Source organism: Propithecus coquereli, unplaced genomic scaffold (assembly GCF_000956105.1).
Source record: "Propithecus coquereli isolate 6110/MARCELLA unplaced genomic scaffold, Pcoq_1.0 Scaffold355, whole genome shotgun sequence".
NCBI lineage: Eukaryota > Metazoa > Chordata > Mammalia > Primates > Indriidae > Propithecus > Propithecus coquereli.
In genome coordinates this window covers 304102-320577 of record NW_012149230.1, presented here as the reverse complement: position 1 = coordinate 320577, position 16476 = coordinate 304102, and the positions used below count along the sequence as shown (strand labels likewise).

The 16476-nt window shown below is 38.4% G+C and overlaps 1 protein-coding gene across 2 annotated transcripts; it reads left to right on the top strand.

Moving 5' to 3' along the window:
- Positions 1–223: 223 nt before the first annotated feature.
- On the top strand, positions 224–14871 carry ZNF287 (zinc finger protein 287). 2 transcript variants are annotated; one of them, XM_012651407.1, is made up of 6 exons: positions 224–478; positions 1498–2098; positions 2745–2842; positions 4703–4829; positions 5327–5413; positions 13301–14871. In XM_012651407.1, the coding sequence occupies exons 2-6, from the start codon at positions 1696–1698 to the stop codon at positions 14869–14871; spliced, it is 2286 nt and encodes a 761-aa protein (XP_012506861.1). In that variant the 5' UTR covers positions 224–478; positions 1498–1695. The 2 variants fall into 2 exon arrangements, with proteins under 2 accessions (XP_012506861.1, XP_012506859.1); XM_012651405.1 differs by having other exon boundaries at positions 260–679.
- Positions 14872–16476: the final 1605 nt, after the last annotated feature.

Below are 16476 nucleotides of genomic sequence, written 5' to 3'. Positions count from 1 at the left end.
GGTACCTCCCGACATCCAAGTTGTCTACCACACCTGTGCCTGCTTAGAGAAACTTTCAAGTTCCCTTCGGAACCCTGCAGGCAGGCTAATGAGCAAGTCATGGAGTTGGGTGGAGGAGGTTGCCATGGAGACAGGTCCAGGGCCAGCGGCCCGGGAGGGGGAGGCCGGAGCTCGGGCTCCGATTGGCTGTGCGGGCGAGCAGCGTTCTCCCGGCGCACATGCGCAGTGGCGCCGAGGCGAGGTCGCCGCGAAGCCGAGGCGCCGTGGGTTCTGGGCCGGGCTTCTCAAAACCCTGCTGGGGCGTGCGGCTCCTGGCCGAGACGCGCTGTGCTTTCCGGAGAAGGGAAGTGGCGGAGCCCGAGGCCCCTGTGCAGCTCGGGACCGAGCCCGCCACGCAGGCGCTCGCGACGCCGCCGCCATTGTTGCCTCTGGCCTCTCGGGCCGCTCCGGCTACGCGTCGGCCCGGTCCCAGCGACAGGTAATGATGTCCCAGGCTCCGGGCGAGAGTGTCCGCGCGGTCGGTGAGCGCCCGAGCCCGTCCATGCGCGGGCGCCGGTACTCGCGGCTTGTGGGGAGGAGGAAGACTGGGTGGAGACTGTTGAGGAGGGCCCAGTCCCAGCGTGGCACGTCGTGTAGTCCCCAACTCCCCTGCTGCCCTCGACCCTCCGGCTGAAGAGGAGTAAGAGGGACTGGCCAGGAAGGGGAGGCGACGGGAGGCGTGGCGAAACTGTCGCATGTCCTCTGCAGGGCCTTGTAAACAAGCTTTGGTGACACGATTGTGGCTGAGCAGAGCTCAGAGCCGGAGCCTGGGAGCAGGTGGTGTTGGTTCTACTCCAGGTCAGGCCAGTTCTGAGGTTTTCTTCGGGAATCCTGGCCTCGACATATTTTTAAGCAGCTATCTCTTGTAGAAGTACCTGAAGGGTTCATATCACACCAACCTTTTCTACTGCTTTCCAGTCCAACCGGCCTGTCTTCCCAGCACTCTGATAGTGAAAAGCTAGAATAGGCTGGCATTATCATGCAAAGCAGATAAATGGCTCGCCCTTCCTCCCCACCGACAGTTCCCTTGGAAACTTTCAGCACTTTTTTAAGAAGAAATTCTCCCAGTTTATTCCAAGTAACAGTAGATTTGCTCTCTTGATATAGAGAGCCAGTTCAGTCATTACAGCTTCTGTAACATCAGTGACCAAAATACTGAAACATTTCTGCAAAAATGTTCAATTTTTCTTTAAACAAGTTAGAAGTTTAATTTGTCATTTTGCTCAGATTCTTTAAATCATTTCTTCTGTTACCATCTTTTTATGGTGGCTCCTCCTCCCCCACCAACCTCAAACAGATTGCAGTTCTTTTACTAGTCTAACGATGTAGGGGAGGAAGACCAAAGTAAAGCCTGTGTGTGTTTGTCTGTGCACACTGGGGAGTCTGTTTCTGTGTGTGTGTATGTATAGCAGAGTGCGCCAGGAACTCGTGGCCTTGTGGTCTATTCTTGTGTTTCAGGACCTTTTATCCATGCCTGCAAGTTCTGGGCTCGGAATTTGTAACTAAGTATGCTAACTCTACCTTGCTTCTGTTCTGCCCTTAGCTGTGGCAGTCCTTGATATAATGTCTTTGTGGCTCTAGCATGAGACTCCAAGCAGTTGGCTCACTACTGGAGAAATAAAGGATATCACCAGATTGACTCTCCTGTCTGTAGCAATGTTAGCCTCAAGCAAGAGGATGTCCACTTCTTCACGCTCTCAAATCCTTCTAATGCGGAAGCCAGACAAGGCTCAAATTGGACACCACAGTGTTGGGAAGGAAACCCTCACTTCAAGACTCTTGCGTGACACTGAGACCTGTCGACAGAATTTTAGGAATTTTCCATACCCAGACCTGGCTGGTCCTCGAAAGGCATTGAGTCAACTCCGAGAGCTCTGCCTTAAATGGCTGAGACCTGAGATTCACTCAAAGGAACAAATCTTGGAGCTGCTGGTGCTGGAACAATTCCTGACCATCCTGCCTGGGGAGGTTAGGACTTGGGTAAAGTCCCAGTATCCAGAGAGCAGCGAGGAAGCAGTGACTCTGGTGGAGGATTTGACTCAGATTCTAGAAGAGGAAGGTGAGAATGGTAGAGCAAAGAGGGGAAGAATCCCTGGATGGTTAAATAAAACAACTAGCATATCAGAGAGCAGCTCCTTTAGAGAAATTGGGGAGAACAAAAGTCAGTGAATGAGTGAGAACAAGGCTTTAACACGAACTCCATCAGGCGTGATGTGCCCCTTCCAGATTGCTTGGGACCACACACACACTATCTAAACCCAGAGGAGAAACATCATAAAAGAATAACCAGATACAACCAAATTACCCCTGTGTGAGCCCTCAGAAGGGGGTGCAAAGGTTTGCACCATTTTAATAAATCATTTGCTTTGTGAGTTGAATTTTGCAATGACATACTTCCAAAAAGGTAGGAAAGGTCCAGAGAACGTTCCCTTATTAAGAAAAGAGACCACTCACAAAATTAATATCATTTAAAGATTTAGTAAAAAATTGTGAATTTTGTACCTATACTTAAGAGCTCCAGAGCAGACTTGTTTTTGAAGTCTGCATGAACATCTTAGGACACATCATTCTTTGAAGTAGGAGTTCTGTTTTTGCTTTCCTTCTGACTTCTCACTTTAAGAAAGCATGGGCATCTATTTGGTGAAGGGTTTCCTAGGCTCTTCAAACAGGACTAATCTCTGTCATGGTCTCTTTCTCTTCCCTAGCTCCTCAGAACTCTGCCCTTTCCCAAGAGACCCCAGAGGAAGACCCCAGAGGAAAACATACTTTCCAGACAGGGTGGCTAAATGACTTGGTGACCAAAGTGAGTTTGATTTCTTTTATGGTTTGAAAATGCCTTACTGTGTGAGGACATTTTCTGTCCTGGCCCCTTAACTACTGTGCCCCCAAAAGCTCTATCTAGGACTTAAGCCTCAGTTTCTCTCCTTAGTTATCTTGGCCTGTCAAGGTAGGTGAATGTACTATATAGGAAACGGCCTTCCATTGCTTTCCCTTCATGTGCCGTTCCTCACTCTTTGACTTGAGGTCAGCAAGATTGTGTAGAGGTTGAGGGATTGACCTTCACAGCCAGATGGATCTAGGTTTTGGTACCTGGCTCTACTATTGAATATGTGTTTTGGAAAAAGATACTTAACCACTCTTAGCTGAGTTATTCAACTCTCGTAAATAGAATTTACCTCTTAAATTGTGAGGATTAACTATTACAAGACTTGTGGTGAGCCTAGATTACAGTAAACGATTAACAGATAATAGTTGCTAAAATTATTTTTTCTCATTAACAAGTAATTAAAGATCATGAATTCTGTAATATTACTGTTGATCATGAGTCTGTTATTTTAAGGAATAACAATTCAAGCCACCTTAAAAGAAAGATTTACTGTAAAAATATAAATAGTCTTTCTGAAATTAGAAAGCCTTTGGTAGCCAAATTAAAATGATAATAGATGATATGAATATTTACCTGGAAAACCTAAGAAAATCAAGGGGAAAACTGTTAGGAACAATATTAGAAAAATTGAGTAAAGTGACTGCTATAGAAAATGACATGCAAAAATTATTCACTTAAGTATACATAAAAATCATGTAGATGATAAAATGAAATCAAAGATTTCATTCAAGTATCACCCACCCAGCCCCAAAAAAGGAAAATATCTAAAACTAAGCATGGTATAAATTTTATACTATCTTCATGTCTTATATCATTTTATAGGAGAAGAAAGAAACCTTCACTGTTGTAAAGCCATCGGTTCTCCCTAAATTATAAACTAAATATAGTTTAAAATACCAGTATGCCTTTTTAAAGGTACTGACAACTGTATGAAAAAATAAACATTTAAGAGTAATTTTTTTTAACAAAAGGAAGAGAAGAGCAAAAAGGGACACTAACTTTACCATCTAAAAGTGCAGCAGTTCAACAGTGCGATTATTGATACCAGTTTTATTTTAAGAAAGATTCTGCATTTCATTATAGAGCATGTAAAAATATCTTAACATTTTAAACTATAGTATGTTGAATTTATTCTTCAGGCAAAGCTTGAAAAACAATACCATTCAACTTTGGCATCTATGTTTAAAATTTAAAATCCTTTTTTTTTTGGAGACAGAGTCTTGCTCTGTCGCCCTGGCTAGGGTGCAAGGGTGTCATTGTAGCTCACTACAACCTCAAACTCCTGGGCTCAGGCAATCCTCCTGCCTCAGCCTCCCAAGTAGCTGGGACTACAGGTGCCCGCCACTAGGCCCAGCTCATTTTTCTATTTTTTGTAGAGATGGGGTCTTGTTCTTGCTTAGGCTCATCTCAAACTCCTGAACTCAAGCGATCCTCCCGCATCAGCCTCCCAGAGTTCTAAGATTACAGGCGTGAGCCACTGCACCCAGCTAAAACCCTTTCTTTTATAAGATGGAGTCACCAATGCATGCAGTAGTGCCAATTGAAAAATAATAAGTTCTACTTTGTTTTCAAACTTCCCTTTAGGGTCATTGAGAGATCTCTGGGGCCGTCTGTATATTGGGGGGCGGTTTTGACTAGACAACATTTATGGTCCTACTAAAGCTTAAGATTCTGCCACTGTTCCAACTCCTGCCCACCACACATGGCGCCTAGTGTTATCACTATACCCCTTCCCACTAGTTTTTGAACCAAGTTAAGTTATATTTGATATTTTAGGAATCAATGACATTCAAAGATGTGGCTGTCGACATCACCAAGGAGGACTGGGAGCTAATGCGTCCTGTACAGAAGGAGTTATACAAGACTGTGACATTACAGAACTATTGGAACATGGTTTCTCTGGGTAAGAATCATCTGTAGCCCTCCTTCTCCCAACCTGCCCACCAGAGTATCTTTTTTCCCTCAGTTGTTAAAAATGGAGTGGGCCTCTGAAGTACTTGGCTGACAATGGGGTCTAGAAACGAGTGTCCTCATCCCATTCAGGCACAAAAAATGGCTCTGTTTTACTGCTTTTTCTCAAATGAAAGGTTTCTGAGTGAAAGATCATTGAAAGCTGTGATGCACAGTGCTGCCACCCAATGCTGCCCTGCCCTGCCCTTCTCTGCTGCTCTAAGGGAAGGTTGTTTCCCTCATGATCTCTATGGACTTATCCTCTTGGGTGGCAGGAAATTTTTATCCTAGCTCTGAAAAGGATGACAACCTAATTCTCTTATTAGATCATGTCCACGAACTATTATTTTCCTGTAGAGGTCTGTCCTCCCAGGTAAGTAGAAGTCAGGTAATAAACTTTGAACAACTGTTTATCTCCAGCATAAAATTCATTATATTTCTCCTGAATAGGACTTACAGTGTACAGACCAACTGTGATTCCTATATTGGAAGAACCATGGATGGTGATAAAAGAAATTTTAGAAGGCCCTAGTCCAGGTAAGAGAAAAACTAGCACATGAACTTCTTTGCACTTAAGAGTCTGTATCCTAATTGTGGTGAGATATGTTCTTTAAATATGGCCAAGTCATGTCTGCAAAGCCATCCCAGCCTGTTAAGAACACTGAGCTATTTGGCATCGCTTCCTTACAGAGGCTGTCTCCAGGAAGAGAGTTTCCAAACATCATTTTTATACCTTTCTCCTGTCTCTTCTCGATTTATCCTTCTACATGACCCCTAGATCCCATCTCTCAGAGCTTTCATTATGCCCTTTTTCCCCTTCCTCTATATTTAAACATGTATGAATGTCCCCTAAAAACTTAAATTTCAAACCTTCTTCTTTTTGAGTTTCTTTTATTGTGCCTCCACTTTCCTAACTTATTCCCTTCTTTTTTGTTTTATAATTATTTAAAAAGATAATGTATTCACAAGATTCAGTAATTTTAAAACTATGTAAGGCCAGATTTATACAGACAAGTCTCCCGCCTATATACCACATTCACCCAGTTCCTCCATCTCCCAGCATGCAACCACAGCGGTTAGATCATGTCCATGAACCATTGTTTTCCTGTAGAGGTCTGTCCTCACAGATAAGTAGAAATCAGACAATAAACTTTGAACAACTGTTTATCTCCAGGATAAAATTCTGGCTTTATCCTGGAGATAAAACAGTTATTCCAGGTGTTTGTTTTGCTTTGAGTTTTTTGCATGTAAAGTCAATATAAAAATATTTTTTCTCCATTTTTTAATATGCATGGTAGCATACTGTATATACTATATCGTACCTTGCTTTTTCTTTACTTAAAAGTACATCTTCAGCTGAGCATGGTGGCACTTGCTTATAGTCCCAGCTACTTGGGAGACTGAAGTGAGAGGATTCCTTAAGCCCAGGAGTTCAAGTCCAGTGTGGGCAACATAGCAAGACCCTGTCTTTATTTAAAAAAAAAAACAAAAACTGGATATCTTGAAAAGTTTTGTAAATGAGTATGTAAAAAGCTAAGAGCTTCTCATTCCATTTTTTATATCTGCATTGTATTTTTTGTGTCTCCTATTTGTTAAACTTGTTCTTCATTGATGGACTTTTGGGTTGGTCCCATTCTTGCTTTCCTCTACAAGTTCATTTTGAAAGATTTCAAACCTACAGAAAAGTTGCCAGCACAATACATTGAACACCTATGTACTGTTCACCTGGAATCATTAATTATACTTGTTCAGCCACTTTTGCTTTATCTCTTTACATACACACACACACACACACACACACACACACACTGTTTTGACACTGAACCATTTAAAGGTTACAGGCATTGTGACATCTTACCTCTAAATACCTCCTAAGAACATGAACGTTCTTCTACATAAGCACAACAGCCTTCTCTCACTCTAAATGTTTAACATTTATATAATAGTGTCATCAAATGTATAGTCAAATAGTCACATTTCCCCCGCTGTCCCAGAAACATCCTTTATAGATATTTTTCTCCTCAATGCAGGATCCAGTCAGAAAACACATACTCTACTCATTTATCTCCTGTCTTTAGCTCCGTTTAACACATTGACTGCCACACTGGAAAAAAAAGTTTTTCCCCTGGGGCCACGGTGTTTTATTGAAACAAAATAATCCTTTCTAATTTGTTATTTTTTATTGTTTTCTGTGTATGTGTATGTTATATACAGCCCAATCCACGTTTTTAGAATTGTCAATATTAATTGCAACAATAAGAGCATCAACAAGTTAGATTTTCATAAACCAACTGCAGGATTTTGTTTCACGAGGCCCTGGGCTGAAAACTATCATGAGTTAAATACAACTCACATAGCAGTTATTGTGTTAATTAGAACTGTTCCTAGCCTTTTCTTTTTTCTTTTTTTAATCTTTCATGATACTGACATTTTTTTGAAGGATCCAGGCCAGTTTTTTTCCTAATGACCCACAATCTAGATTTGCCTGATTGTTTCCTCAAGATTAGACTCAGATTAAATGTTTTTGCCAAGAATATTTCAAAGATGATATGTACTTCCCATTGCATTTCCTCAGGAGGCACATATGTTAATTTGTCCCATCATTGGTGATGCTCAGTTTGGCTAATGTGTCTAGAGGATCTCTCCATTTAAAAGGTGCATTCTTTTCTTTTTAATTAATGAGTGATCTGTGGCCTGATACTTTGAGGCCACGTGACTATTCCTTGATAACCTTTTACTTAAAATTTTAGCATCCATTGATGATCTTTGCCTTATTATATTGCTGGTTACAAAATGGTGATTTTCTAATTCAGTCATCTCTTGTAAATGATTCTTTTGTAAAGAATAGCCCCTCCTTCCTCTTACCACATCTTTGTGTGTATATTATACTACTATGGATAATGGAATTTTTAAAAATTCAGTGTGATTCATCCATTAATTCCAGTTGTTTTGTTTTCTGTTTTTGATGCTCACTTATCCCAAATTTGGGCAATGGGAGCCCTTCAAACCAAGTCCAGCATCTTTCTGACATGTCCTCATTTAGTCTTTGAGCATATCCTTGCTTTCTGGCATAGCAAGATGTTGTTTTGGGGGGCGGGGGGCGGGTGGTGGGGACAGAGTCTCACTCTGTTGCCCAGGCTATAGTGCCATGGCATCAGCCTAGCTCACAGCAACCTAAAATTCCTGGGCTCAAGCAGTCCTTCTGCCTCAGCCTCCCGAGTAGCTGGGACTATAGGCATGCGCCACCATGCCCGGCTAATTTTTTCTATATATTTTTAGTTGTCTAGCTAATTTCTATTTTTTTAGTAGAGACGGGGTCTCACTCTTGCTCAGGTTGGTCTCAAACTCCTGAGCTCAAACGATCCACCCACCTCAGCCTCCCAGAGTGCTAGAATTACAGGCGTGAGCCACCACACCCAGCCGCAAGATGTTCTTTAGGCTCATCTCGTGCTTGCCTTACACCTGGAATTTCTCCAAGGAATACCTGGTTCATTTTAGTGAGGAATAGTACTTAGAAACCAAGATCTGGGCAGTAACTGTATTTACTGTTGTGATTACCATTCATTGCTTCTAGATCTGTTTAGTGGATAGAGCTGGGAAAAATATATGTATGTATTTTTTTTTTAAGTCATGAGTTCATACTGATAACTCTAATTCAAATACAACACCACAAGGATATTCCATTTTGTATATTCCCATGTTCTGTTTTGTATTTCCTTTCCCATACAGTTAATAACCTGTTTTGTAACATCAGTGTATTTACTTTTTTGCTCTATCATGTTATAAAAAATAGTTTCAGATTTATATCAGTACCACTACCAGTAACAAACTGTCTAGATAAAGTTCAAGATTTCTTTGAAGTCCTTTTTGTCCTTAGAATATATACCACTAAGGGAAGTGTTTTCTTGCTTTGTAATTCTTTTTTATTTTACATTTTTGAGTAAATGTATTAACACAGTTCAGAAGTTAAAACTGTATAGAAAGGTATACACTCCCATCCCTTCTTCCCTATTCCCATCCACTAGCTATAGGTAACCATTTTCATTTGTTTCTCGTATATCTTTCCTATGTTTCTCTTTGCAAAAATAAATCATAAATATGTTTTTAAATCTCTTTTTATATACAGAAGTAGTACGTTATGCATACTCTTACATCTTACTTTCTTATTCCTTTTTTTTTTTAAGACACTGACTTCTTATATGTCTACCAATATTAATGCTAGAATACATTAATTAAACAATTAGGACAGAATATAATATGCCACCTTACAGTGAATTTCTTCACTTTTTCTAAAAACTTTTAACTTTGGTCATTAGATATTTTAAGGGTCATAATACTTAAAAAGCTAATTCTTTGCCATAATTTATAGCCTTATTTGGCAGAATACAAAATACACTTACAGCACAATAAATTATTTGAGGAATAAATTCAGCACACTCTAAACACTGAGAAAATATACCTAGTGTAATGGAAATAAGCCTGAACTAGAGTCAGGGTAGTCTTCTGGGAGATATTGCCAGCCTGGGATCACGTTACGTTAACTTTTCAACATGAGGAGTTGTGTAGATCTTGGAGGGAGCACAAGTTGGGCCTGTAAATCTTCAAGAAGGAGCAGTATATAGTTACGCATTTTGGAGGGAGATGTTTCCTCCCTCCAAAGAGCACCAAGACTGAGAAAAGCAAGTTCCTTTTTTCCTTCTATAGAATTGAGATTTCTGGGTTTTGTTTTTCTAGCTTCTCCTTACATTGTGTGTAATCCTCTGTGTGAGGGACTCCTGTCAACCCCCCTTTCTTGATTGGGCTCCAGGCTCTGTCTTCTAGCCCCTAAGCCCCTTGCACCCTCAAAATGGAAGCTTAAGGTCATCAACATGATTAAGGAACTATGTCAGGCAGCCAACTTGAGTTCTTGCTGACTCCCTGCCTTCCAGCTTTTATTCAGTACTTGATTTTTGGCCTCTGAGGATTTTACTTTCTTGCCAGCTCAGAGGTGTATCCAGTTGAACCTTTGGTTAGGATATCTACAGTATACTTCAGGAAATGAAAACTTTGGTCATTCACAACTAGAATAGTACTCTTGATTTTCAGTGGCCATTACTGTCTCAGAACTTTTATAGTTCTTTATGTTTATGCAGCAGCTAGCCATTCTTTCAGGGTCAATTCAAATCATACCTCCCCACTGAAGCTTTCCTGGATTACCTGAGTCAACATTGATCTCATGTTGGAAATAGTATACCACTGTTTGGCCTTATTAACCAGCAGATACCATTTCTAACCAACACTTTCTGGTTAGTGACATATACATATTTAAGCCCTGCTTTATGATCTCAATTTTAGAATTTGTAATAAATTGATTTGTTTTAAAATGTACACTTACAGTAGCAATTTATTTATGGTCATTGTTCAGACTTGTAACTTTAAGCTTGTTAATTATAACTTTAGTACTTCCTTTTCAGGTTTATGTATAATCTGCCACAGACTGATTCTAATTACATTGATGTTAAAGTCAGCTTCTGGTACTAACACCTTTTTTTGTGTGTATATGTACACCTACCTGTACAGTCTATTCACATTCTCATTTTGTTTTGGAGCGGGGAGTAACAAATCCTGGTTTGAGAAAATTGATTTTTTAATTTTTTTCTTCTGTAAAAGTAATATAACTACATACCTAGTACTAAACAGCAATAAAAGTAATATAGCCAATCTATTGAGAATTAGAAAATAGAAAAGAATACCTATAATATCATCGTTGGCATTTTGGTAATATTTTTCCACTTCTAATGTTTTTTCATGCTAGTTTTGATACTGTTTTTTTCCATTTAACACTACTCCTAAACATTTTCTGATGTCAACTGTGATTTTTGTATTTGAATAAAAGTAATAAAAGGACTTCATAAATTCAAGCAGTAAAAGGAAGCAAATTAAGTGTCTCCCTCCCCTCAGTCATTACGAAAACTTTCTTCCCTTAGGTTATCAGTACCTGTGTCTGTCTATAATACATATAGCTTATCTTTATACAGATGGGATCTCTTACTCTACATTCTGTTATATACCTGCAGTGTTTTTGTTTTTGTTTTGTTTTTTTTTTTCACTTTATGTGTCCTACACACCTTTCAATGTCAATGGTCAATGTACCTAGACCTACCTAATTATTTTTATCAGTTATCAATATTCCATTATTCCTTATTCTAAGGAGTCCCTTACTGATGGGATATAGCTATCATTTTCAGGGACTGCATACTATTCTATTGAATGCATGTATTTGTAAAGGTATTATACTTTGATCTGCATCTTATAAAGTTTCTGAACTATTCAGTACATTTTTACTATATTATAGATGATATATTTGATAACATATAATTCTTGATATTTGCAACTTATGTTTCCTACCTGGTTTCAAAGGAGAAAGGAGTTGTAACTTAAGTTTTCTTTTAAATCATCATACTGTAACCATAATAGGCATCAACAAATACATATTTGACTGCCTTATTACAGCTAGGTTTGGGGTCAGAGTTTTTTGTTTGTTTTGTGTATATGTGTCTGCATATTTGTGCACTTTCATTTGAGTTCACCTTTTTACAAGTTACTGTCATTTATTTTACCAGTTCAGTTGAGTGGCCACCATATCCAGAGTCTTGGGCCATTTTCTGAAGGAAATATAAAAGAAGGATAAACTATTTCCAGAGTTTGCATCTAAATTGGAAATATAAGAAATGCACAAAATTGTGAAATACAGTCATGCACTGCATGATGACATTTTGGTCAGCAATGGACTGCGTATACAACAGTGGTCCCCTAGGACTATAATGGAGCATATATCGAAGCCTAATGTATGGCAATTGATGTTGGTATTGCAGATCAAAGTAGGGGAAATTACTGATATTTAGTAATGGTACTGGGACTTTTGGGTTTCCATGTAAAATATATATAAAAATAAAAAGATATATACCATCTAGGTTTGTGTAAGTACACTCCACAGTGTTGACACAGCAACAAAATCACCTAATGACATTTCTCAGAATGTATCCCTGTCAGTAAGCAAAGTGTGACCTGTGATCATATAAAGCCAAGTTCTATCATGGGCCCAACGTTGTATTAGGTTGAACCATATGAGACTACTGATACTCAGGCATTTTTACCTATTTTAAAAAGGCAGTTTCATATGTGATTCAACCTACTCTGTATTTTAGATTCTGTGAAGGAGTATTTTAGAGGGAAACACACCTGGGCTGTAAACATCTTTTTTAACACATTGACTGCCACACTAGAAAAAGAAAATTTTTCCCTGGGGCCACGGTGTTTTTTTAAAACAAAATGATCCTTTCTAATTTATTATTTTTTATTGTTTTCTGTGTGTGAGTTATATACAACACAATCCACATTTTTAGAATTGTCAATATTAATTGTAACAATAAGAACATCAACAAGTAAGATTTTCATGAACCAACTGCAGGGTTTTGCTTCATGAGGCCCTGGGCTGAACACTAGCCTGAGTTAAATACAACTCACATGGTAGTCAATGTGTTACTAGATAGAGAATGTATAAAAGAAGGCCTAAAGTCTGGGATTAGCATGGCATCTATGAAAAAATATGAAGAAGTAGAAGGCAACTTTAAGTGAAGCTGAATATGAGTTATAATAGGAGATATAGTAGAATAGAAAAGGCTAGAATACTTCAGGACTGAATGCTATGTGGAGGTATTTTGAACTTTTTTTCTTTTTCTCTCTTTAACTTTTATCTTTTAAGCCACTGGTCCTTAAACTTTAATGTATAGCAAAACCACCTGCAGGGCTTACTAAAACAAATTGCTCAGCTCCACCACCAGAGTTTATGATTCAGTGTGTCTGAGTGGGACCCAATAATTTTAACACATTTCAGATGACAGTGATGCTTATGCTGCTAGTGTGAGGACTGTAGTTTGAGAAACATTGTTTCAGGCTGTGGGACATTTCTTAGAGATATTTGTGCATAGAAAGTACTCCATGAAATTGCTTTAGGAATATGATACAGGATTGTGCAGAGTAGATTGGAAGAGAGTGTGATGAGAGTTAGCATGCCTACTTCATGAGCGCATTTTATAAATTAATCCATGAGGCCATCTCAAGTTATCCCATACAGTTTTAGCCATCATTTTCACTTCTCTTAGCTCTGTCACCTGACCTATTTTATTTTATTTACCTAATTTACCACCTAATCTATTTTATTTACTCTGTGCCCATATTTAATAGTGAAGAGCCTCTTTGTTTTCAACAATTTAGTCTCTCACTTTTTGGTCTTTTTTTCTCCTTTCCCAAGCTTTATGGGCCATTTTAATGAGACTGTCAAAGTTACAGTCTTTGGGCATTTTATTTGTGTTTATTATTTTGTTTCTATTTTGGTAATTTCCATTCTCCAAATAAAGACTTTTTATATTCTTTTTGTTTCAGAATGGGAAACTGAAGCCCAAGTGTGTACTCCAGTACAGGATATTTCTAAACTCACAAAGGATAGAACTCAAACCATCAAATTAGAAGAATCATATGACTTTGATGACAGATTACAGAGGCAGGCAACAGATACCTTCTGGAAAATTCCCACCAATGAAAGAGATTTCATTTTGAAGTCAGTCCCTTCACAAGAAGATGACCCTACAGAAGAATATCTTAGTAAATATGATATATATGGAAATAATTTTGAAAAGCATTCAAACCTAATTTTACAGTTTGATACCCAATTAGATAACAAAACGTCCATGTATGATGAAGGCAGTACAGCCTTCAATCATGTCTCCTATGGTGTTGTACATGGGAAAATACTTCCTGGAGACAAGCCTTACAAATGTAACGTGTGTGGGAAAAAATTTAGGAAATACCCATCCCTCTTGAAACACCAAAGTAGTCATGCCAAAGAGAAATCTTATGAATGTGAAGAATGTGGGAAAGAGTTTAGGCATATCTCGTCCCTCATTGCACATCAGAGAATGCATACTGGAGAAAAACCATATGAGTGCCACCAGTGTGGTAAAGCCTTCAGCCAGCGTGCACACCTCACTATACATCAGAGAATTCATACTGGAGAGAAACCCTATAAGTGTGATGATTGCGGGAAAGACTTTAGTCAACGTGCACACCTTACTATACATCAGAGGACACATACTGGAGAGAAGCCGTATAAATGCTTGGAATGTGGTAAAACCTTCAGCCATAGTTCATCACTGATTAATCATCAGAGAGTTCATACTGGAGAAAAACCTTATATATGCAATGAATGTGGGAAAACTTTCAGTCAGAGTACACACCTTCTTCAGCATCAAAAAATACATACTGGAAAGAAACCATATAAATGCAATGAGTGTTGGAAAGTGTTTAGTCAGAGTACTTACCTTATTCGACATCAGAGAATTCATTCTGGAGAGAAGTGTTATAAATGTAATGAATGTGGAAAAGCCTTTGCTCATTCCTCAACTCTTATTCAACATCAAACTACTCACACAGGAGAGAAATCCTATATATGCAATATATGTGGGAAAGCCTTCAGCCAGAGTGCAAACCTTACTCAGCATCACAGGACACATACTGGAGAGAAACCATATAAATGCAGTGTATGTGGGAAAGCATTCAGCCAGAGTGTGCACCTTACTCAACATCAGAGGATTCATAATGGAGAAAAACCCTTTAAATGCAATATATGTGGGAAAGCATATAGACAAGGTGCAAATCTTACTCAACATCAAAGGATTCATACTGGAGAGAAACCCTATAAATGTAATGAATGTGGGAAAGCTTTTATTTATTCCTCATCACTTAATCAACACCAGAGAACTCATACTGGAGAGAGACCCTATAAATGTAATGAATGTGATAAAGATTTTAGCCAGAGAACATGCCTTATTCAACATCAGAGAATTCACACAGGAGAGAAGCCCTATGCATGTCGTATATGTGGTAAAACTTTCACCCAGAGTACAAACCTTATTCAGCATCAACGCGTTCATACGGGTGCCAGACATCGAAATTAATTGATAAGGGAGACTTCATTTAGGTTTTACAACTTGATCGTGTAAATTTTATTTTGTGCACCATGTGTTAAAATATTATTCAATAGAAGAAATCTGAAGTGCAATATGTTAGATACCACTCAGAAGTATCAGAATTAGTAATATGAATATAACCTATTTAAATTTAATGTGAATGTTAAGAAGGAAACCTCATTGACTTCTTAACCTTTATTTGATACCAGTTTAATTCATTCTAGAAAGAAACCCTATGACAGGGTATTCAAAAACCTGTAACTCATCAATTCTTACTGTATTTCAAGTACTTCTCAATGAGGCCTTATGAGTGTAACTTGGGAAAACGTCCATCAAATAGAGATTTCACACTAGAGGATAATCCCGAGATTATGAGAGAAAAAGCTGCTTTCGGGCCTCTATATCTTCCCAGTATTGAAGCCTTAAAATATGTAAAGGGTTGCCTCCCCTTTTCCTGTCATGCCATAACTGTCATATGGAGCCAGTAGATTTGCAAAAAAAAAGTTGAAAGTATTTTAAAGATTTATATGTGACCACTGTTTAATTCCAGTTTCCCTCAAATACTGTATTAAAGAAAAGCTTAATGAAAAATGATGTTAGAATAGAGAAACTAATGTGTATATAACACTTAGACATGTGTACAGATTTAGTTAAACAGGCAAAAAATAAGACACTCCAAGCTTAAATTAATCTTTAAGACATGTTAGCCTTAGTTTCACTGGGTTTTGACATACAAGGTCATCCTGAAGTAAAAAATAGGCATACAATTCCCATTTTTTTCACCTGTCTCCTAAATTCATAACTTATAGTTTCTCTGTGACTGTTTACTGTAGAAAGTCCATTTCTTCCACTGAAACACATGTTTCTTGAGTGCCTACTGTGCTCAGGTCCCAAATTTCCTAATTGGATCCTTTCAGGGTTTAATACAGTATTAAAAATCACAGCTGACTGAAGGAACAAAAAGCTTTCCAGAGTAATGAGAAAGTAAGGACATGATCTTAACTGTTTTATCATGGAGTGAACATGAGAAATTGCCAAAGTGGGTTGCCAGATGCTACCCCATATCCCAAGACAAGGAAGTAATGAAAGCGGCTATGTGAGAAATGTGAGAAAAATAAGTAATGGAAAATAGATTTGAGTTCACTGCTGAAAGTGGGTTAGGGAAAAAGGTGAAAGCTTAACGGAGTGAGGAAAAAGAATGCATAGGTAACTTATACGTGAAATGTAATTGGACTTGCTTTACCTAAGAAAATAAGAGTGGCTACATAAAAAAGCAAAATTCATCCTGGTTATAAGTAGAAACTAAAAACAAAATGACTGATTTTTAAGGAATAATTGGAAACCTGGTACTCCATACATACAAGTAAAATAGAGATTACTCTTAGTATGTCAGGAAAGAAAATTCATTGGAAAAAGCATTGATGCAGAAACTTTCATTGGTGTGGTAGTCATTAAACAATGATAACTGAATTTTGGGGTCCTAAACAACATAAAAGGAAAACTGGCAGAAATGCAAATTGAAATAGGTACAAATACTATTAATATTATATTTAATATTCACAGCATTCCACTATCTGAATATATGACCATATT